Source organism: Lotus japonicus, chromosome 3 (genome assembly GCF_012489685.1).
Source record: "Lotus japonicus ecotype B-129 chromosome 3, LjGifu_v1.2".
Lineage (NCBI taxonomy): Eukaryota > Viridiplantae > Streptophyta > Magnoliopsida > Fabales > Fabaceae > Lotus > Lotus japonicus.
This window is the reverse complement of record NC_080043.1, coordinates 69,616,639-69,639,633: the sequence shown is the minus strand read 5'-3', so window position 1 is coordinate 69,639,633 and position 22,995 is coordinate 69,616,639. Positions and strand designations below refer to the sequence as shown.

The following is a 22,995-nucleotide window of genomic DNA, read 5'->3' as shown; positions in this document are numbered from 1 at the left end:
AGCTTCATTGTGTGAGAATTGGTATGAGAGAAAGAGAAACTTACCTAATCTTCTCTTAATATGAAAGAATATGAAAGGAGTTATAATATATGCACACATCACTCTCTTTTGATCTATTTCATTTTCAAATACTTTTTTTTCTGTCTCTTCTTCAAGTTCTTCCATATTAGATCTCCTATCCATCATTTTTCTCTTTTCTTCAATTCTTCCTTAATTTTTTTGGTGTAAGTGGATAATAAGTGTGAAAGAAATTTAATCCTATGCACAGCCCACTCACTTTCTTCAAAATTCCTTCCTTCATGCAACATTATATTAGACTTTCTGCTGGCTTGTTGCATTGTTCGAATTGTGAGAAAGTAAAAAGACCATACATGCATCAAGCACATAAATTCCAAAGTAACTTCATCACAAACCATTTTAACTACAATTCACTCTGTATATACAAAAATACACGGCCTAAAAGAAAACCTTTCCAAAAATACGGAAAGAAAAAGCCTCAATTAACCTTCATCACCCAATCAGACTCAGTATATGTTATTGTTGATGAAATACAAAGCATTGCTAGTCTTCCTCGCCACATTCAAAACGGTGCTTCTGATTTTGTCCCTCACGGCGGTGTCCACGCTCATCGCATCAAAACCATCATAGCAAGTTTGATCATTGGTGATTGCAGCACTCACCCAAGTCTTAATGTTGCTAATCTGAAACTTTTTATCAACACCATCCAATTCCAAACCTTCCATTACATTAAGAGAGTCTTTCAGTTGTCCTATAGAGTCCTTCACATTGCTTAAGCAATCTTGTACCACTTCTTCTGCAGTGCCTGTCAAATTATTGCTCTCCAGAGTCTCTGAAATGGTGGAGGATGCACTTTTAGATGCCTTTAAGGCGAGTGAGAGAGAGATATTGCAGAGTTTCAGAGGATCTGCTTCAATTTTGGAAGCATAGGGGTATAAAGTTGAGTAGCATATTGATGGGTATGTGGTTGAGATGCAAGAGGTTTTAATGTAGGCTCTGAAGGTATTGGTGGAGTTTGAAGGAAAGGTGGTGTTTTTATAATCATAGGTTTGTGTGGAATTGGTAGGGGTGGTTGAATTGTTATTGCATGCTGAACTGAGGCTAGATATAGCTAGAAATGTGAAGATGATAATTGCGAGAACCTGGTGGGAAGAAACTGGCCTTGGAAAAGTGTTGGCTTCCATGTCTTATGTCCACCGTATCGATCGTCTGTTATCTTTCCTAGCTTCTTCTGTGTGTTAATGTCATCTATAGGAGTTTCGTGATTTATAGGAGTATTCCATGAATATTTTAAGGCACGTCCCTCCTCCATCCCCTAGAGAGAAAAAAAAATGCAATTTAAATAAAAAAAAAGCAATGAATTGTCTTCAGTTATTTTTTGTTCGTTGAGGAAGGCTGATGTTTGACTTCCAAAGACACCAGATTCATTAATTTAGGCCAGGTTCGGGTGGTTTAGTTTTGTATTTTGAACATTTTAATTCGGTTTTCTAAATTCAGTTTAGTTTATATGGTTTGCAATTTTAAAAAGTTATTATCAACTTTACAATATAATTACCACGGTTGTAGGACATTTTCTATCAATATTTCACTTGGTATAGTATAGCATTATATTCATTGTTGTGAGAGAGGGTGGTGGCCATGGCAGAGCATGCCAATGATAGTCCCAAAAGTGTTGGGTGTTCGGTGGTTGAGTATATATAGAATACTGAGTAGCAATGATGGTGGATGTTACCTAATGACGATGACAATGGTAATAATGGATATTTTCGGGGCACTGATGATGATGATGATGATATGGTGGTTAATTAAGGGTAGTGGTGGCGTGGTGAAGGGTGGTGTTGATGGTGGTGGCGGGGAGTCGCAGCTGTGAAGGCAATGATGGCAAGGGCAAGAGTGGATGTTACCTGGTGTCTCCAACAATGGTGGTAGATGGTGGTAGTAGTGGATGTTATCGGGCTACGATGGTGGAGGTGGGCAGTGCCGACGACTGTTGTGGTGGTGGTGGTAGGTGTCAGGTAATGGTGATGACAAGGGAGGGTATTGGGTGGCACTGCCAGTAGTGTGTGTCAGGTGGTGTGGTAGTTATGTTAACGGACGACATGGGTAGCACTGCAGGTAGGTACAAGGTGGAGGTTGTTGGATGACAATGACAATGATGGTGGTGGTGGTGGATAGAGGTGTTACATGAAAATGATGAGGATTGATATGTTACATGTTATCAGTTAAAAACCACAATCAGGTAACCTTTTTTTTTGTTTTAGTTTAAAAGCTAGGTTGAAATCGTTTGGAAATTAAGTAAAAAATTAAACTCTCAACCACTCCGAACACAATCTTAATTACTAAAAGGGGTATCATCTTGTCCACTATGGTGAAATAACCTCCGATTAGCTATTCCGGGGTTATTTTCGCAACTAATATGCGGGACACCATTTTTCATGTGATGAAGCTATTCAGACCCCCCCGACAGCTATTTAGACCCCTCAAAAAGTGAAAAAAATACTAAATTACCCTTAATGAAGAAAAATAAAAAAATTATCACCTCACTCCTTACATTCTCTCTCCTCTCTCCTTACCTCTTTCCTATTTCTTCCACCCACCACCACCACCACCACCCACCACCACCACCACCACTGCCGCCACCACCACCGCGGCCGCCGCCACCACCACCACCACCACCACAACCCCCATCTTATGTCATTTTTTTAAAATTTCAAACTTTAGGGAGTTGATTCTGTCGTTTTAAAATTTTTCTGCAATTAAACGCACTTTAGAAGTGCGTGACAAACCCCCTTAATTAAAAGTGCACGCACTTTCAAAGTGCGTTAACTACGCACAAACGTTGTGCGTTAATTACGCACAAACGCACTTTTAAAATGCGTAATTAACGCACTTTTAAAGTGCGTTAAATTGCAGAAAAAATTTAAAACGACAGAATCAACTTCATAATGTTTGAAATTTAAAAAAATGACATAAGATGGAGGTTGTGGTGGTGGTGGCGGCGGCCGCGATGGTGGCAGTGGTGGTGGTGGTGGTGGTGGCGGAGCTGGTGGGTGGTTGTGGTGGTGGTGGTGGGTGGAAGAAATAGGAAAGAGGTAAGGAGAGAGGAGAGAAAATGTAAGGAGTGGGGTGAGGATTTTTTTATTTTTTTTCATTAAGGGTAGTTTATTATTTTTACACCTTTTGAGGGGTCTAAATAGCTGTCGGGGGTCTGAATAACAATTCCCAAATAATAAACCCAAAAAATCTGGTATGACTTAATAATATATGGTCAAAGGCTTATATGTCCTAATACATTTTTTAAGCAACCCAACAAATATAGAAATAGGTGCTTCATGCTTGTTGTGGTACCTTGAGTCAATTCAAGACGTGGTATCCAAAATGAGTTAAATTAGATGTAAAAAGTTATATATTCGTTAAAAGTTTAATTTTATTATATCATAGTAATATAATATTCCATTGTCAGAACGTAAAATTTGTTTGTTGTGTATTTTTAGGGTTCTTCCATCAAATATGGTAATTTGACGGGTATCGCCACCACCATCGTTCGTCTTCACTACTCGTCCATTTTTCATTAAAAATAATTTTTTTGAATGAAGTTAATTGAAAAGTAAAATAAAATTTGAAAATGTAAAATTTACGTTGAATAAGATAGTAATAATCTATTAAATAACTTAATGTTGGTATCACACTCAAAACAAATTATGGGTACCACATAATTTATCACAAAAAATATAATGGTAATTTGAGATTAAGTGATTAACCTTCAATTAAATATGATGGTTAGCAAGTACCAAAAAAAAAATGATGGTTAGCAAAGTTAATTACTAACTACACCCTCCGATCACATATATATGCAAAAAAAGTCATTTTAGGTTCATTCATTTAATGAATGTATCTAGTCATTAATAATATCTAGATACATTCATTAAATGAATGAACCTAAAATGTATTTTTTGCTTATATATGTGATCGGAGGATGTAACCATTAATATTATATACCATTGTCAACTGATGTATGAAATTTAGGTTAGAAAACCATTTTCAATTATGAAAATGCGCAACATAATCACTCAGTTTGAAAAACATGGTGTGGAAACTGGAAAGAGCATGAGATAACAAATAATGTCAAACTCAAAGCCTGCATGAGATGCCCCTTTTTCTTGTTGAAATAGCATGAGATGCCTATACATAATCAGACAATTTAATCTTAGTGAACGTGCAAGCAAGCACTCACTCCACATTCACATGCGTCAAACGCTGCGAAAAGAAAGGAAAGGATTGTGATCTGTTCATCTCATCACGAGTACTCAAATTAATAATCGTAGCCTACAAATTGAAGGCAGCTATAGGGGTGACCTGTGACCATGTGCAACTTATATTCAGGCACATCCCTGCTAGTGCTGCTCCTGCGCTAAATGCTTTTTCAATACCACATATAATAATTCGATTTAGGGCTAAATATATTTCAGGTATATGAATATGAGTCTAATTTGAATTGGTCTCTGGATTTTTTTAAAAAGTTTTTGGTCTTTTCATTTTTTTTTATTTGGTATAAGGATAAGTAACACCATAATATTTACGTGATTATTTTTACGAAGTCATGATGAGCTTACTCGACTAAATGGAGGACACGTGAACTCTTCGCATCACTTTTGGTTATTCCTCCATTTTCATCCTTCTCTAAATCTACTTCATTTTCCTCCTCCAACCCACCCACACACTGATCCTTCTCTCTACCATGGTTTACAAATGTGAAACTAGTACAAGAGAAATGACACCAACTTCTAATAACAATCTCAACATATAAAAGGAGATGCAGGTTTTTTGAAGGTAGAAAATGACATATAAAAACTAAGCCGACACATAGGTCAAAACATTAGAACAAACAAAAGACAACAAACTCAAAGGACCCTCTGCCGCCCAAACCGAATTGGATTTTGCATGAGAGAGTTTGAAGTTGCAATTTGGGCTGGGGTAGGGAGGTGAAGGGAGAAGGTTTGGGGCGGAGTGGTTACCCTAACAATTTATGGGATCGGAGGGAGGTGAAGGGAGAAGGTTTGGGGCGGAGTGGTGACTTTAACAATTTATAGGAATGATCCCGCTAAATGAACACACCCACAATGCACAACCCTGGGTACACTCCAACTTCCCGCGGATTATTCCTAGGAAATTACTTGTAATATTTATAATATTCCAATTTTATGTAGAAAATGTCAAAAAATTGTGGTTTCCCCACCGTAAATTATATAATTTTTTCTCATGAAAATGAGTTGCAAAACTCGAAAGAAAATGCACACGAATCAAAGTATTCTCCGAGTGTCGCATTGTGTGTATGTTTATTAATGATTATTTTTATAGGAAATGACCCTTTATAGTTTATTGAAAAATGAAGGATGCATGAGATGGGGAATAATGAATCTACTCTAAGGTTTTTTTTTTTTTGGCTAAGATATTATGCACTGCAATTTTATCATATTTTTGGAGTACAAAATCATTTACTCATTATAATGTTGGGGAAGGATTTAATTTATATTATATAAAAAGTTGTACACACATACAACTATATCTTGCTATGTTTCTATTGAGTATAATTTCTCAATATAATTAAGTAATACTTGGTGTCTGTAACAGGGCAGTGTATAGAGATTTTGAGGTCTAAAGCGAAAATATTAAAGTGATTTTATTTTGATAAGAATTTTAAAGAGACATGATATATCATATCAATTTTCAATTTTTTATATTACCTTCTAGTTTTTTGAGCTGCAAAATCATTTATCAGAGTTTTATACAGTAAAATAAATAAGAAAGTTATGAACAATAGAACCAGGAACACAATGAATAAAAAAATGTGAGATTTTGCTACACTTTAAATTCAAATATCTCATTTAATAATTCACTTCAACGTGAAAAAAAAAATAGAGAAGAAATAATGAGTGAAGTCTGTGAAAAACATTGTATCATACTATAGATACATAAGTCATAAAAAAAATAACTATGATAAGTAACACAAATTAATTTTTTCAATTTGAGAATGTAAAAATAACGGATATTAATTTACTTATTTTTTGAAAAATGTAAATTTGTTGATACAAAATACTATTACTAATAACTATCAAAGTTGCACTTCTTACGAGGCACTTCTAAGTTCTCACATTGCATTTCCTCATATTACTTAATTTTTTATTATTTTATTACATTTCTTAAGTCTTAGTAGTATATTCTATTTGTACTAACTTTTTTGGGGCCTTAACAAAAAAATAAATTGGAGGCCTTAGGCAATTGCCTAATTGGCCTAGTGATGTAGACGGCAGTCTGTTTATGCTTTCTACAGGAATTTTATTGTTTCTTAACATTCAATTCAATTTGATAGATTGATTGAAATTGAAATGAAGCTAAATTCAAAATTCAAAGAAGAAAGTGGAGAGGGAATAGGAGAGGGACCACAAACTCTTGTTATGAGTTCCATAAGCTTGATTGAAGAGAAATTACTAGTTCATAGAACTAGATGATTCTCAAGATAATAGTCCTCAATCAAAGAGAGATTCAAACGAGGGATACTTTCACACGAATATGAAACTCCTCCACAAGACATAAAAATAAAATGCATCAAATGAACTATCACACCTCTAAATGAACTAAAATGCCTCCAACTTGGGCCTGAACCTAATATGGAGCCCAAATGGTACGAGACCCAAGTTGAGTCTTTCCAAAAACGTAATACTAAGACCATCCACAATGGATGGTTGAATGTGTTGTTTAATGTTGTTGAATTTTGTTGAAGAGGTTTAATGGTTGTTGAAATTGGTTGAAAGGGGAGAGAGAGTGTGAAATTGTTGAAAATTTTCAACAAGTTTAAAGAGTCTGCGGTGTGCCACGTGGCGCGAGGCCAGTGGCCACCGCAAGCGCGTGTGCAACACGCGCAGACAAGGCGCGTGACGCGCCTTGTCTGCAGGAGAGATAAAAAAAAATTTTCAGCCCCTGCCACGTGGCTTCCTCTGGTTGGTTGGTCCGGATTTCGTTTTTCCTTATCTTTTGAACTCAATTATTTCATCAAAAAAATATTTTCTGAAAAAAAAAAAAATTATACCAAAATTCATGATTTTTTTTTTCTCTATAAATAGAGACTTGGTTCGTTTGATTTGGACACAGAAAAAAAAACCAAGTTTTTTCACTCTCTTATTATCTCTCTCACCATCTTATTTATCTATCTATTAGAATTTGTATTGAAATGGATCCCAACAATCACCATTTCAACACCCAGAATTCTTCAAACAACCCATTTTACAACCAAAATCACAACAACTATGAAGATCCAAATCAAATTTCTTACCAACGTCCTCAAAATCCAAACTATTATCAAGTCCCACATCAAATCTCCAACCAACGTCCTCAAAATCCAAACTATTATCAAGTCCCACATCAAATCTCCAACCAACGTCCTCGAAATCCAAACTATTATCCAGATCCAAATCAATATTCGTACCAACCTCCTCAAAACATACAAAATTTTAACCAGTCAGCAATTGTTCCAAACTCTCATCCATCTTATGGATCTGTGAGATATTCATCTCAAACACCCCAGTCTAGTGGTTATATGCCAGTGGTTCCTGAAAATTTTCCGAGTGTTGATGTATCGGAATTTCCGGAATTTTCAACACAAGTCAATCTTGGTGGCGGGTCAGCTGATAATGAAGTCAATGAAATCACTCCTAAGAGCAAAAAAACCCATTCACCCGCATGGAACACTGCACAAAATCTAGTGCTAATTAGTGGGTGGATTAATTGTGGAACAAACAGTGTTGTCGGAAGAAACCCGAAAGGAGAAACATTTTGGAGAGATATTGCTGAGTATTGTAAGCATTGCTCATTCGATCCTCCGCGCGATTGGGTTGCCTGCCGAAACCGTTGGAATTATATGAACACAAGACTGGGTAAATGGATTGGCGCTTATGATAGCGCTAAGCGTGAGCACCGAAGCGGTTGGTCGGAGGATGATGTTATCGCAAGTGCACAGGAATTATACGCAAGTGGGAAGATTGGTCAATTTACTTTAATGGAAGAATGGCGCGTTCTCCGTGATCAACCACGTTTTTGTAGTCAGGTAGGAGGAAATAGTGGCTCGAGAAGTAGTGGATCTAAGAGATCACACGACAGTGATGCAAGTGGCTCAAACTCTATAGGATCAATTCCTCGTCCAATGGGTAGGGAGGCAGCTAAAAAAAAGAGTAAAAAGAAAATTAGAGAAGATGCCGACGAGGTGGTGGACAAAGAGTGGGATTCTTATATCCAATTCAAGGAGAAAGAGCTTGAACGATTGGACAAGATAGCATCGGTGCAAGCAGAGACTAACGAATTGATTAAAGAGAAGACTAATGCGATGAAAGAGAAGACTAATGCTAAGAAAGTTAGTATGTATCTAAAGCTAACTTCGGAAGAGCATCTCAGTGACCGTAAGAAAGAGTTGTTAGAGCAGTTGTCCAAAGAGCTATTTGGAAATTAATTTCAAGCGAGTCTTTGTCTGTATTCGGTCAAACTTGTCAGTGGTGTGAAGTCTGTAGTGTTTGCTTTAATGTTTGCTTTAATGTTCGCTTTAATAATTTTCAAGTGGTGACAGCTATGTAATGTTTGCTTTAATGTATGGGTAACTATGTTTGAATATATAACACTCAATTCGAATCTTGTCCTTTTCTGATAATTAACTCTGGTTGATAACTTATTTCAAATCCACCAGTGGTGTCAAGTCTGTAGTGTTTGCTTTAATAATTTGCCCGTGGTGTCAAGTCAGTAGTGTTTTGCTTTAATAATTCTCGGGTAACTGTGTTTGAATATGTACCACTTAATTCGAATCTTGTCCTTTTTCGATAATTAACTCTGGTTGATAACTTATTTCAGATCCACCAATGGTGTCAAGTCTGTAGTGTTTGCTTTAATAATTTGCCCGTGGTGTCAAGTCAGTAGTGTTTGGCTTTAATAATTCTCGGGTATTTTGAATATGTACCACTTAATTCGAATCTTGTCATTTTCCGATAATTAACTCTGGTTGATAACTTATTTCAGATCCACCAGTGGTGTCAAGTCTGTAGTGTTTGCTTTAATAATTTGCCCGTGGTGTCAAGTCAGTAGTGTTTGGCTTTAATAATTCTCGGGTAACTGTGTTTGAATATGTACCACTCAATTCGAATCTTGTCATTTTCCGATAATTAACTCTGGTTGATAACTTATTTCAGATCCGGCACTCAACCACCATTCAATGTACCTACTTATATGGACTCATAGATCCATTGATGTACCAATATCCCAAATCTCTTCCAATCTACTTTAAATTTCACAAAAAATGGATCCATCTGATTGTCCTTTTGATCTTGCAGCATACATTCAAAATAGTCAAATTGAAGAAGCTTATGTACTCAACCGATTTAGAGAGCGTCGATGAAAAATTCGAGAAGATACTGCACCTCGTAGTAGAAAATATCTCGGTAGAGATCATACAGCGGCAAACCAGAGGCTAATTGGCGACTACTTTGCCAATGAGCCTACATATGACGATGCAATGTTTCGTCGTCGGTACCGGATGCAAAAACATCTTTTCCTTCGAATCGTTGATGACCTTTCAAGTAGTGATAACTACTTCACCCAACGCGTTGATGCAGCCAATAAACAAGGTATATCACCCTTAGCAAAATGTACCACAGCAATGCGAATGTTAGCATATGGTGTGGCAGCAGATGCGGTCGATGAGTACATCAAAATTGGAGGTACTACAACATTGAAGTGTTTACGTAGATTCTGTAAAGGAATCATACGATTGTATGAGCAACTGTACTTGAGAGCACCAACCCAAGAAGACCTGCAAAGAATACTACATGCTAATGACATGCGGGGGTTCCCAGGCATGATCGGGAGTATTGAGTGCATGCACTGGGAGTGGAAAATTGTCCTAAAGCATGGGAAGGTCAATTTACTAGAGGGGATAAGGGAACCACAACAGTTATTCTTGAAGCAGTTGCAACTTATGACCTATGGATCTGGCATGCCTTTTTTGGATGTCCTGGAACGTTGAACGACATAAACGTTCTAGATCGGTCACCAGTGTTTGATGATGTGGAACAGGGAAAGGCTCCGGCTGTGAATTTCTTTGTGAATGGCCGTCCCTATAATATGGCATACTATCTAGCCGATGGTATCTATCATTCTTATCCAACTTTCGTCAAAACGATTAGACTTCCTCAAAGTGAACCCGATAAGTTATTTGCAAAAGTTCAGGAGGGATGTCGGAAGGACATCGAACGTGCATTTGGAGTTCTTCAAGCTCGTTTTAAAATCATCCGTGAACCAGCTCGCTTGTGGGACATAGATGACTTGAGTATCATTATGAGGTCATGCATCATATTACATAATATGATTGTCGAGGATGAACGAGATTCATATGCTCAACGTTGGACCGATTTTGAGCAATCTGGGGAAGGTGGATCTAGTACACAGCAACCATACTCGACCGAGGTTTTACCCGCTTTTGCAAATCATGTGCGTGCTAGATCCGAGTTGCGTGATTCAAATGTTCATCATGAACTGCAAGCAGATCTAGTGAAGCACATCTTGACAAAGTTTGGAATGTCTCAGGATTGAAGATGATTTGTATCGTACTAATTACGTTATTTGTGTGTTGTGTGCTTAGTTTTTCCTTGTCTTGCATTTTAAGATATGGTGTGCTTAGTTTGTTGTCTTGCATTTTATTTTAAGAAAATAAAATAAATTCTTGTATGCTTAGTTTGTTGTCTTGCATTTTAAGTTAAGAAAAAAAATTATAGTCTATATTTAAAAAAAAATAAATTGTTAAGTGTTTATTGTTTTAATTTAATTTAAATCGATAATTATAATTTTATGTAATTATAAAAACAAAAATATAAAATTAAATAAAAATGTGAAATAAAAAAGTGGTGGGGTAGGGTGAATGGTGAGTGGTGAGGTAGGGTGTTGAGAGTTAAGTAAAACCATTGGAGTGGGTAATTGTTGAGAGTTTGTTGAATTGGAGAGAGAAGATGATGTGAAGTGTTGGGAAGAGAAAAAGTGGGGTAGAAAAGGGTTAAACAAAACATTTTTTGTTTAACCATTGTATATGGTCTAACTAGGATAAAATACAATCCAAACAAAATAAAAATACAAAAATAATCCTCAAACCCTGATCTTAAAATAAAGGTTTTAAACAAATAACTTATAAACTCTCAAGAGTTTTCCCAGCTAGCTTTGATTTAGACCATAGTCCCCTCAAGCTCTCCAAAGCTTCCAAATCATCATTGGGAACACATGTTCAACAAGAAAGAAAGCAACCTACCAATATCATTACCAAGACACCAATATAAAAATGAAAACCATTATGTTGGAACGCTTACACACATCAATATGTTAGCACTGTCATCAAGATCATGTTTTGTCAAAATCATTCATATTTTCCTACTGTTGTTTATTCTGCAAGCTACTAGCACATGGGTTTCCCTAAAATTTCAAATATGCTTGAACAAAACGCATACGCGTACAAGCTTACCAGGTGAAAATGGCGTTCAAAGGAACTTTTCCTTCACCTATGCTTGAAGAAGTCTGCTCAAAGCAAAGATAATATATACAATTTTCTTTAACAGCATCATACATGCATCTGAAACAACAACACAATTAACTTCAGCAAAACTCAAGGATTTTAATTCCTCAAAATCTTTGTTCAATTGTGTGTTCTGATAGTTAGCCGTCACCGATCAGTGCATTGATAACTAAGGAAGCTTCAGGTATTGTTGCTGTGTGATCACAAAACACTTGTTCCTGCAATTAATTACAATTAGACTTCTAACTAGCTGCTATCTTGAGATATTAAGCAAGCTCACTTGCAAATTGAAGCAATCAATAAGTAATATTATTTTTTCTATCTGATAAGATTTTATTCCTCTTTAATTCTTTCTTGCAATTGCATTCATGTCTTGTATCTGTGTCATTCTCATCATCATTTTCAATTTAATAAGCCCACACACGTTTTTGGCCTCTGCAGTAGTCCACCAAAGAAATGTATATATATAGCTGCTTAGCATACAAAACCAATTAACAAACAAAAAACATCATACATAGATTGGTGGTGCAACTCAACTCAACTCAACTCTTATTATTGTTTCTCTCTTATTCTTTTTCTAAACTACAAAGTGCAATTATGGGAAATATATTCCTCACACTCTTATTGTTATCTTCAATTTTCTCAATAGCCTCATCCAGAAGAGGTCCTTCCTCCAGCAACATAGATTGGTGGTGCAAACTAACCCCACACCCTGAACCTTGCAAGCACTACATTACTCAAATCAACCCCCATTCCAAAATCAAACACAAAAATGAATTCCGGGGAATGCTTGTACATTTGGCATTAAAACTAGCACTTGGCATGCAAAGGGAAGCACATGTTACTCTACAAAACATGGAGACAAAGAAACACAGAACTGTACATGGTGATTGTTTGAAGCTGTATGGAAACACCATCTTTCATCTCAATCGCACCCATCACAGCCTTCATCTGGAGAAAGGGTCTTCACCAGATGATACACAGACTTGGCTCGCAACATCTCTCACAAATATCAGAACATGTGGAACAGGGGCTGTGGAACTCAATGCTCAAGATTTCATGTTTCCAACAGAGAGCAGCAATGTCACTCAGATGATAAGGAACGGCTTAGCCATCAATGCGGATTTCATGAAATATAAAGAATCAGCGGCTAAAAATTACACCTCGGAAACAGAAAGAACGTTTCCCAATTGGTTTTCCGGGCATGAGAGGAAACTGTTGCAGTCTTCTTCCGTAAAGGCAAATTATGTGGTGGCAAAAGATGGTTCAGGAAACTTCAAGACTGTCCAAGGTGCTCTGAATGCAGCTGCGAAGAGAAGATATAAAACAAGGTTTGTGATACATGTGAGGAAAGGGGTGTATAGAGAGAATATTGAGGTTGCTGTGAAGAATGATAACATCATGCTTGTTGGTGATGGGATGAAAAACACCATAATTACCAGTGGCAGAAGTGTTCAAGCAGGTTATACTACGTATAGCTCAGCCACAGCAGGTGAGAGATGTTCCAACACCTTTCTATTTCAATTTTCACAATTACTTGCTTGAGTTATTATTTTTTGTCACTACATAGTTTTTATCCATGGCCCTAGCCTCACCACATCTTCCCTAACTACTAGTTTGAGTTCTCTCTCTTTTGAATAGAGGGTTTTAAGGAGGATACAAAATTCAATTATGAATCATAGAAGTTCATACAAAAATGATTATTCTTTTAGAATCAATTGCATAACGATTTCTAAACATATTCAAAAAAAAAATGCAGGCATAGATGGACTCCACTTCATTGCACGTGATATTACCTTCCAAAACATTGCGGGTCCTCAAAAGGGTCAAGCTGTAGCGCTCCGATCAGCCTCAGACCTCTCAGTCTTCTACCGATGTGCCATTTTAGGTTATCAAGACACCCTCATGGTTCACGCACAACGCCAATTTTATAAACAATGCCAAATATATGGTACTGTGGACTTAATATTTGGCAATGCCGCCGTGGTTTTTCAGAACTGCAAGATTTTCGCAAAAAAGCCTTTAGATGGCCAAGCAAACATGATCACGGCTCAAGGACGAGATGACCCATTCCAGAACACTGGAATCACCATCCACAATTCTGAAATCAGGGCAGCACCGGACCTCAAGCCTGTCGTTAACAAGCACAACACCTTCTTGGGCAGGCCCTGGCAGCAGTACTCAAGAGTGGTGGTCTTGAAAACTTTCATGGACACCTTGGTGAGCCCGTTGGGATGGTCTTCGTGGGATGATACTGATTTTGCTCTTGACACTTTGTATTATGGAGAGTATGAGAACTCTGGACCTGGTTCGTCGGTGACAAATAGAGTACAATGGCCTGGGTTTCATGTGATAACAAGTCCAGCTGAAGCTTCACGGTTCACCGTTAATGGACTTCTTACGGGCTCCATGTGGTTACCTGAAACAACTGTGCCATTTACCTCTGGTCTTTGATCTCTGCGTTATAACCACTACCTCAAAAAAACTACCACTTTACTATGACAATTACATTTAATTATTTGAAATTGTTTAGATGTAGTTATTGTAAAGAACATGTACAATATTCTTTTGTACATAGCGAGTGTAATTATCCATGTCTTTGTGTGTATTAATTTTTTTTTTTTTGAAAGCAGAACTCCTGACAAAACTTGAGAACAAACTCTCTCAAGTGAGTAATATGTAGAACAGAACTCCTGACAAAACTAAAAGCTTGATATACTAAGAGTCACCCACCATTATAAATCCTGACAAAACTAAAAGCTTGTAATACCAGAACTCCCCAAAAATTCAAACCATACCAATTTTTTTGACAATATATACCTAACCCCACCAACAGATTGTAAAAGAGACACCACCAACATCTCTAGGATAGACACTCCATGTAATTTAGATTACAACTTAAGTTCTACAAATCATGTCTTAGGTATTCAAACAACAAAGCCACAAACATAGATATCATCTTGTTCGGCCTTAAACTAAAACCCCATAGGATTCCACTGGCATTCCAAGGATTGAAGAACTACAACACAGTTCATACTCCTTAACAATACATCCTAATTTTAAGGTCATGATACTCCAAAGTTCCTAAGAATATCAAAACAACCAATAGCAGAAAATCCAATTTCCAAGTCTCTCAAAATAACCAATTGGACTAAACCACAAATGAACCATAACATTCTCTTTAGCGCGAAATCGAGATCTTCAACTTAGTTTCAATATGCCTACTTCGATTGAATTCTTACTTTAACAAGTAGCCCAAAAACTCAAAACCAACTCTTCCCATGGGTCAAATCACATACTTAACAATAATCACATTGAGTCTATCATGTATTTAAGTATTATCAATATCTCGAAACTAAACCTCAAAATTGCGTCTTGATGACTCACATAGATCAATGCCAAAAAAGAATCAAAATAATGAACTCCAAACCTTACATGTAATTCAGATTACAACTTAAGGTCTACAAATCGCTTCATAGGTATTCAAACCACTAAGCCACAAACATCGATATCATCTTGTTCAGCCTTAAACTTAAACCCCATAGTAATCCACTATTGCATCCCAAGGATTGAAGAACTACAACTCAGTTTACACTCCTTAACAATATATTCTAATTTTAAGTTCATGATACTCCCAAGTCTCTCAACATAATAAATTGGACTAAACCACAAATGAATCATAACATTATCTTTAGCGCGTAACCGAAACCTTCAACTTAGTTTCAATATGCCTACTTGGATTGAATTCTTACTTTAACAAATAGCCCAATAACTCACTCATCTCTTCCCATTGGTCAAATCACACACTTAACAATAATCACATTAAGTCTATCATGTATGAAGAACCTTATAATGTTATAAGACTAACCCCTTCTATTTTTTGGTATATGCTTAAACTCAACCTCGTGTCAGTGTTTGGTGGTAACTATCCCCTAAAAGTCTAAAGTCTACGGTTATAACTTAATAAAAAATTCAAAAACAAAAGCAATTAACTTCCCAATACAGTCAACAAGAATGAACTTCAACATTAATAAGCAAAGAAAAATAAAAAATAAAAGCAATTAACATCCCAATATATTCAATTAAAAATGAACGTCAATAATTAAAAAGCAAAAAAAAAAGTGTATTGAGTGCACTCACCTTGTTCAGGTGTGAAATTGGAAGTGGTATTCTTATGAATCAAATTTGGTGACATCACGCAAGATCCCAGTCTAATGAACTGCCAATAGAAAAATTATATTAACATAGAATTCCAAAGGAAAACAAACGGAAAATTATAGCTAACCCAATACCCAAGTTCAAATCAAATTAATGAAATAAACATAGATATAGAGGGTACCTTAAACTTCATCACCAACTTCAGTGGTGTCTCATCCTTCATTCCTTCATATTGCTTGAGGAAAGCTTCCAAATCTGTTATTGTAAAGAGAAGGAAAAACCATTAGTTTCAAGAAATTAATATATGAAGAGAGCTTAGTTACCCTCAAACAAAGGAAGTGAAGAACCTTGATCAAGGGGAACAGCGTAGATCTCATGTCCTTGAAAGCAATTGTATTCTGCAATGGAAAAGGAGAAATTAATAACAGACAGTAGTTAGGAGGGAAAAGGCTTAACAGGATAAGGAGAAATTAATGCTTCATCTAAACACCATACAAAGCCAAGAATAAGAAATGGCTGCAACTTCTTTCTTTGTTTCTTTTTGTTTAAAAATTATGTTAGCTGTTATCATGATTTGTACAGTGAAACTAAACATACATGCATGCCATACTCAGGTGAATACTAACCATGAATTATATATTTGATTAGAATCTGTACAAACATGACTTTTACACATTCTGCCTGTTTTTCACTGAGTTTCAATTATATATTTGACTATTATATGTGTCATCACTCATCACTAAATGAAATTTGGATACACAAAGAATTCATTCTATATATTGAAATTTGATAAGATGCCATTTTCATAAATTGTTGATAAATTGAATTCCCATAAAAACAGACACGCAAGAAAAGAGGCAGAGTTTGTACCTGAAACCTCAAAATGCCGTGGCACCATTAATTTGTGCAAAACAAGGTTCCACCATTTTTATGAAGAACCTGCAAATTAAAAAGACATCCCAGATTCCATAACGACACCAATAATAAGTACAGTTCAAGAAACTATAAAAAACCGAACATTGGCATACCGCAATATATAAAAGCCAAAGATTGGAGCTTTTTCGCAATAGCTCTGATGAATCTTCAAGAAACATAATCAGAGGAAGACAAAGTTTTGATTTTTGAGCAAGAGTGAGTGATCTCCCTCTCTCCACTCACGCATTAAGGAATTTTTTTTTCTTCTCAAACCAATATTAAAGTACATTTTTAAACAAAAATATATAAATGTGAGTGAGATAAAAGAACCATTTTAGAAAATAAAACAAAAGAAATTAATGTGTGAATTTAATGTTGATATATAAAAAACACTTTGTATGAAAATAATAAATTTGCACGAACCAATATTAATTTGATTCTTTAAGCAAAAACAATTGTGAGAAAACACATTTCAAAATGAAATAAACATCAAAGGGCCAACCATTACCTCTCTTCCTATCCTTCCTTTCACCACATTAAATGCCTATTATAAATGGGGTATATAGCTTAATTTCTTAACATCACCTTCCTAAAACACAACCCCAACTATTCCAAATTCCTCTATTTTCCTTTAGTTAGAGGGCCTTTCAACTTTTACCCCATGTTACTATTAAATTACATATATGTTTTCTCCACACTCCATGATTTAGCCCACAAAAACCTCAGGATCACCATATTACTCTCCTTCCAAACTCACTTTCAAAAAAGAAGCACAGTAACAATTTTATTGGATATATCGCAAGAGGGAATTTTGTGATCCCAAGTATCATCTCTTATTCATCCCCAATCTTGGTGACTCTTGATGTTTTTGCGTTTATTATCGCAGTTCGAACTCAACCACTATTAAAGATTGCTTCCCATGCCTAGCATTTACCATTGACAAGTTACTCGATGAACTAATTGTTGCTACAATTTATTCTAACATAGACTTCCAATATGGTTCTCACCAAATCCAAATACTTGAAGAAGATACTCATAAAACATCATTCCTAATTGTTGATGGACATTACAAATTCTTTGTAATTTCATTTGGGCTAACTAACACCCCATCTACCTTTCAAAGAGTTATGAATGATCTCCTACACCCATTTTTAATAAGGTCTAGGTAAGCAGGTGCGGCCCATTGCACATAAGGAGCCCATTTTGTTAAACTTTAGACCTAATCTCAATCTTAAGGATAAGTCTGGTCCTGCGTGATGCTAATGGTAGTCCTACATCTGGGGTTACAACTGCTAGGCCCAAGAGAACAATAAGAAGATACCATATTGGATATTTGGATGCAAATTCTATCTAGTTTAAGTAATTTGTATTTTTGGTTAAAAAAAAAAAGTAATTTGTATTTGATTAATTTAGTTTATTTCTAGAGTATTTCTTTTACTTGGATGATGCAACTTGGAGGGTCATCCTTTCTTCACAGTCAATAGTCATAATTAACCATATATATATTATCGTTTTCTGTCATAGGGTGGGAGGATATATGGAAAATTGAGTTTGCTCACCATTTGTTTCTTGTGCAATTTTTTTTTTGAAAATCTACCATTCTGAATGGTAATTTCATTGGCTGGATTAATTTTGGGTATTATTCTTACAACTATTTCTCTTCCATTCCATTTTCACGTTTTTTCTCTTCTTAGTTCTTATCTCTCACTTCATTTCTTTTCCCATTAAATTACCAATTATATATCTCATTTCTCTCCAATGTCGTGTGACGTTAGTGTAAATAGAAACCTATCCATTAAATTTAGTCCTACCACTCTTCCTAACATCCACTTCGTGGCACATTAGTCGCACGATGAGTTGCTCTTGTATTCATGCACATCAAGAGGTAGGAAATTGTACTCGTAGCTTTTGAATTCAACCTCATAAAAAATATACACACATCTCCATCTTTAGTCTCTTCTCCTCCATAGCCAAAGGTATCCTAAATCCTAATGCTTAATTAATAAGGACAACATCTTCTAAACACCGGCCAAAGATCTTGTGCTCGAAAGTTGTGAAGAATTTTTTAGAAGAACAACATGACTGGCTCATTTATTTGACATAGAAGAAAGATCTTATAGTTGGGTCTGCAGCATTAACCAATCACATAATCAATCACCTAAAAATTTTTAGATACAACTATTTTGAAGTACCAATACTGGTGTTTCAATTCTTTTTTCTTTTCTTTTGTCTCACTTAGGACCAAAGAAACCATAGTGACTTTTAAGATTTTGACTTTTGTACTTTTACAATGATAATTATTATATTAGTCATTAGAGGTACCGTACCACAATTCAGATATGCTTAGACAAAACGCATACGCGTGGAAGCTTACCAGCTGAAAATGGATACTACGTTCAAAGGAGCCGTTCCTTCACCTATGCTTGAAGAAGTCTGCTCAAACGAAGGATAATATATACAATTTTCTATTCAGCTTTGTGCATGCATGTGAAACAACAACACAATTAACTTCAGCTAAACTCAACCATTTTCCTCAAAATCTTTGTCCAATTCTGTGTTTCTATAGTTAATTAGCTGTCACAAGTGCATTCATAATTAAGGAACCAATTCAGATATTGTTGCTCTGTGATGACCACAGCACACCTGTTCTTGCAATTACTATTAGACTTTTGCAGCCACTATCTGAACTATTAAGCAAATACAAATTCAAGCAATCCACGAGTAATATTATTTTTTCTACCTGATAAGATTTTTATTCCTCTTTAATTCTTTCTTGCAATTGCATTCATGGCTTGTATCTGTGTCATTCTTGATTATCAATTTCAATTTAATCAGCCAACACGTTTTTTTGTCAACTCCGCAGTCCACCTAAGAAATATATATATAAAGCTGCTCAGCACATAAAACCAATTAACAAAAAAAATCATACATAGATTGGTGGTGCAACTCAACTCTTATTATTGTTTCTCTCTTCTTATTCTTTTTCTAAACTACAAATTGCAATCATGGGAAATATATTCCTCACACTCTTATTGTTACCTTCAATTTTCTCAATAGCCTCATCAAGAAGAGAACCTTCACCTTCCTCCAGCAACATAGGTTGGTGGTGCAACCTAACCCCCCACCCTGAACCATGCAAACACTATATTACTCATATGAACCCCCATTCCACAATCAAACACAAAACTGAATTTCGAGGAATGCTTGTTCAGTTGGCTTTAAAACAAGCACTTAACATGCAAAGGGAAGCACATGATTCTCAACAAAACATGGTCACAGATAAACACAGGACTGTACATGGTGATTGTTTGAAGCTGTATGAAAATACCATCTTTCATCTCAATCGTGCAATTGAAAGTCTTGATCTGAAAAAGGGTTTCTCACCAGTTGATACACAAACTTGGCTCACAACAGCTCTCACAAATATCAGAACATGTAGAACAGGGGCAGTGGATCTCAATGCTCAAGATTTCATGGTGCCAACAGGAAGCAGTAACGTCACTGAGATGATAAGGAACAGCTTAGCTATCAATGTTGATTTCCTGAAACAAAATGCTTCAAAATATCACACCTCAGAAACAGAGGAAGATGTGTTTCCAAGCTGGTTTTCTAGGCATGAGAGGAAACTTGTGCAGTCTTCTACGGTGAAGCCAAATTTGGTGGTAGCAAAAGATGGTTCGGGAAACTACAGGACTGTCCAAGGTGCTCTGAATGCAGCTGCAAAGAGAAGATATAAAACAAGGTTTGTGATAAATGTGAAGAAAGGGGTGTATAGAGAGAATATTGAGGTTGCTGTGAAGAATGATAATATCATGCTGGTTGGTGATGGGATGAAAAACACCATAATCACCAGTGGCAGAAGTGTTCAAGCAGGTTTTACCACCTATAGCTCTGCAACAGCAGGTGAGTGATGTTCCAAGTTCCAACTCCTTTCTCTTTCACTTTTCACAAAATACTTCGATGAGAAATTCAAAATGATAATAGTAACCTCATGACTCCCCCCCTACCTTTTTTCGAATCAATTTTGAAACCTAAAAGCTACTCGTAGAAGTTTCTCTCCAAAATTGATTTTGCTTTTAGAATAAATTGTACAAGAGTTTCTAAACCTGCACGGGATGATTTACTCTTGAATGATTAAAAAAATGCAGGCATAGATGGCCTCCACTTCGTTGCACGAGATATTACCTTCCAAAACACTGCGGGTCCTCAAAAGGGTCAAGCCGTGGCGCTCCGGTCAGCCTCAGACCTCTCAGTCTTCTACCGATGTGCTATATTAGGTTATCAAGACACCCTCATGGTTCATGCACAACGCCAATTTTATAGACAATGCCAAATCTATGGCACCGTAGACTTCATCTTTGGGAACGCCGCAGTGGTATTTCAGAACTGCAAGATTTTCGCAAGAAAGCCTTTAGATGGCCAAGCAAACATGATCACAGCTCAAGGACGAGACGACCCATTCCAGAACACTGGAATCACTATCCACAATTCTGAAATCAGGGCGGCTCCGGACCTCAAGCCTGTTGTTGAGAAGCACAACACCTTCTTGGGCAGGCCCTGGCAACAATACTCAAGAGTGGTGGTCTTGAAAACTTTCATGGACACCTTGGTTAGCCCGTTAGGATGGTCTTCGTGGGATGGTACTGATTTTGCTCTTGACACTTTGTATTATGGAGAGTATGGGAACTCTGGGCCTGGTTCATCTGTGATAAATAGAGTACAGTGGCCTGGGTTTCATGTGATAACAAGCCCCGCTGAAGCATCACGGTTCACCGTTAATGGACTTCTTACCGGCTCCATGTGGTTACGTGAAACAACTGTGCCATTTACCTCTGGTCTTTGATCTCTGCCATATAACTATTGCAGCAAAAAAAGTTCTACCATTTTACTATGTAAATTACATTTACTTATTTGAAATTAATATGTTGTAGTTATTTGAAAAAATTGTACAATATTCTTTTGTATGTATTCTTTGTGTGTATTATAAAAGAAAAAAAAAACATTATTGTTTGAAATTGTATAATTGCTTGAGATCTAATTAATATACTGCTTTACAAATCATCCTTTAATGCTTAAATGGACTAAGTTAGAAAATCACTCATTCTTACTATGAATTGAAAGGCTAATAAAGAAGTATATGCAACGAAAACTTACCAAAGATGAAGAGAAAAGTATGTGCAGAATGCAGTCCACACCATTTCTAACCAAGTACAGCAAATAAAAAAATCTAAGACAAAGAAACTAATAAGATCAATAAGCAGGAACAAGATACAGCAGGCAACGAACTCACAGCCCACAACCACAGTCATAGCCTGAACTAACGAAGGCTAAGTAACGACTATGAATTACAATAATAGAGCATAGCATAAATCCACCAAGAGAACAATATAGCACAACAAGATGAACATCATAAAACACAAAATATAGCAGTAAATTTCTCAGACTTCCAATAACCACAAAGCATGACTCAAACACCAATTTCATCCCTAAAGAAATCCTAGAAAGTAGAAACTCAAAATGCAAAAGTTATAAATTTATCCATTTTTAGCATTTTAATTGTGTACCTTGGGATTCATTTTCGATCAGAATAAGTTACAGGGTCATGTGTCATAGGGTGATAATTCTTATCATGTTCTAGTCTGATTCATTGAAAAAAAATGTGAAGGAAAGAAAAATTCTATCAAACTATCATCATAGTTGTGTAAAGGGGTGATTGATTTTCAGTTGAGACCAAGCAAACTCATCTTATTTAAGCCTTAAATCCTATGTTTGACACTAGGACTAAGCCTGGTCTAAGTCTCAACCTCATTTGTGTAGCCATCAATGGTAAAAACTTGGTTTCCTCCTAATTCAAGATAAAGAAACTTAAACCAATGAGACACACAAAATTACAACAATGTACTTCGCATGTTCACCATATCTATTCTTGAGACACAAATAAAAAAAGCATAGGAAGGTTAAGGCAAGGCTATGTATTAATAGAGTAAGAAAAAAAGACCTTGGTGAAATTGCAGCAGGTACCATCTGTAGCACTGTATGGGGCTATGGGCAATTAGCTTCGGCACTAACCCCACCATTGTTTATAACCCATTCAAAAGCATAATCCATCAAGCCTCCTTCACATCCATCATTAGTAGTATCCAAAGACTTATAAGGTCCACAAGTTCTTGCTTCGAAAACCCTATACACAGATTTGTAATGAACCTATAGTATACCAACACAGGCTTAGGCTTAATTGTAGAGAGTTTAAGAAGAAAATATAAAGAACCAGCATATAGTATCCTTAGCTAGATGAGCTCATGTTTGTTTTA

The 22,995-nt window shown here is 36.2% G+C and overlaps 3 protein-coding genes and 1 long non-coding RNA gene across 5 annotated transcripts; 2 read left to right on the top strand and 2 right to left on the bottom strand.

The window, feature by feature from the left end:
* Positions 1 to 378: 378 nt before the first annotated feature.
* On the bottom strand, positions 379 to 1,273 carry LOC130742402 (pectinesterase inhibitor 4-like). The gene has a single exon (XM_057594503.1). It carries the CDS (start codon positions 1,200 to 1,202, stop codon positions 525 to 527), a length of 678 nt encoding a protein of 225 aa, XP_057450486.1. The 5' UTR covers positions 1,203 to 1,273; the 3' UTR covers positions 379 to 524.
* Positions 1,274 to 11,991: 10,718 nt separating this feature from the next.
* On the top strand, positions 11,992 to 14,452 carry LOC130745519 (pectinesterase-like). Its single transcript, XM_057597819.1, has 2 exons — positions 11,992 to 13,103; positions 13,371 to 14,452. Exons 1-2 carry the CDS (start codon positions 12,209 to 12,211, stop codon positions 14,063 to 14,065), a joined length of 1,590 nt encoding a protein of 529 aa, XP_057453802.1. The 5' UTR covers positions 11,992 to 12,208; the 3' UTR covers positions 14,066 to 14,452.
* Positions 14,453 to 19,166: 4,714 nt separating this feature from the next.
* On the bottom strand, positions 19,167 to 22,855 carry LOC130745518 (uncharacterized). Of its 2 annotated transcripts, none has more exons than XR_009021799.1 (4): positions 20,870 to 21,008; positions 20,069 to 20,401; positions 19,724 to 19,810; positions 19,167 to 19,552 (listed from the first exon to the last, which is right to left on the bottom strand). It is a non-coding gene; the product is annotated as an uncharacterized LOC130745518 (long non-coding RNA). The 2 variants fall into 2 exon arrangements; XR_009021800.1 differs by adding an exon at positions 22,683 to 22,855 and having other exon boundaries at positions 19,174 to 19,552; positions 19,724 to 20,401; positions 20,870 to 21,884.
* Positions 19,567 to 21,699, top strand: LOC130745517 (pectinesterase-like). Its single transcript, XM_057597818.1, has 2 exons — positions 19,567 to 20,587; positions 20,833 to 21,699. The coding sequence occupies exons 1-2, from the start codon at positions 19,690 to 19,692 to the stop codon at positions 21,525 to 21,527; spliced, it is 1,593 nt and encodes a 530-aa protein (XP_057453801.1). The 5' UTR covers positions 19,567 to 19,689; the 3' UTR covers positions 21,528 to 21,699.
* Positions 22,856 to 22,995: the final 140 nt, after the last annotated feature.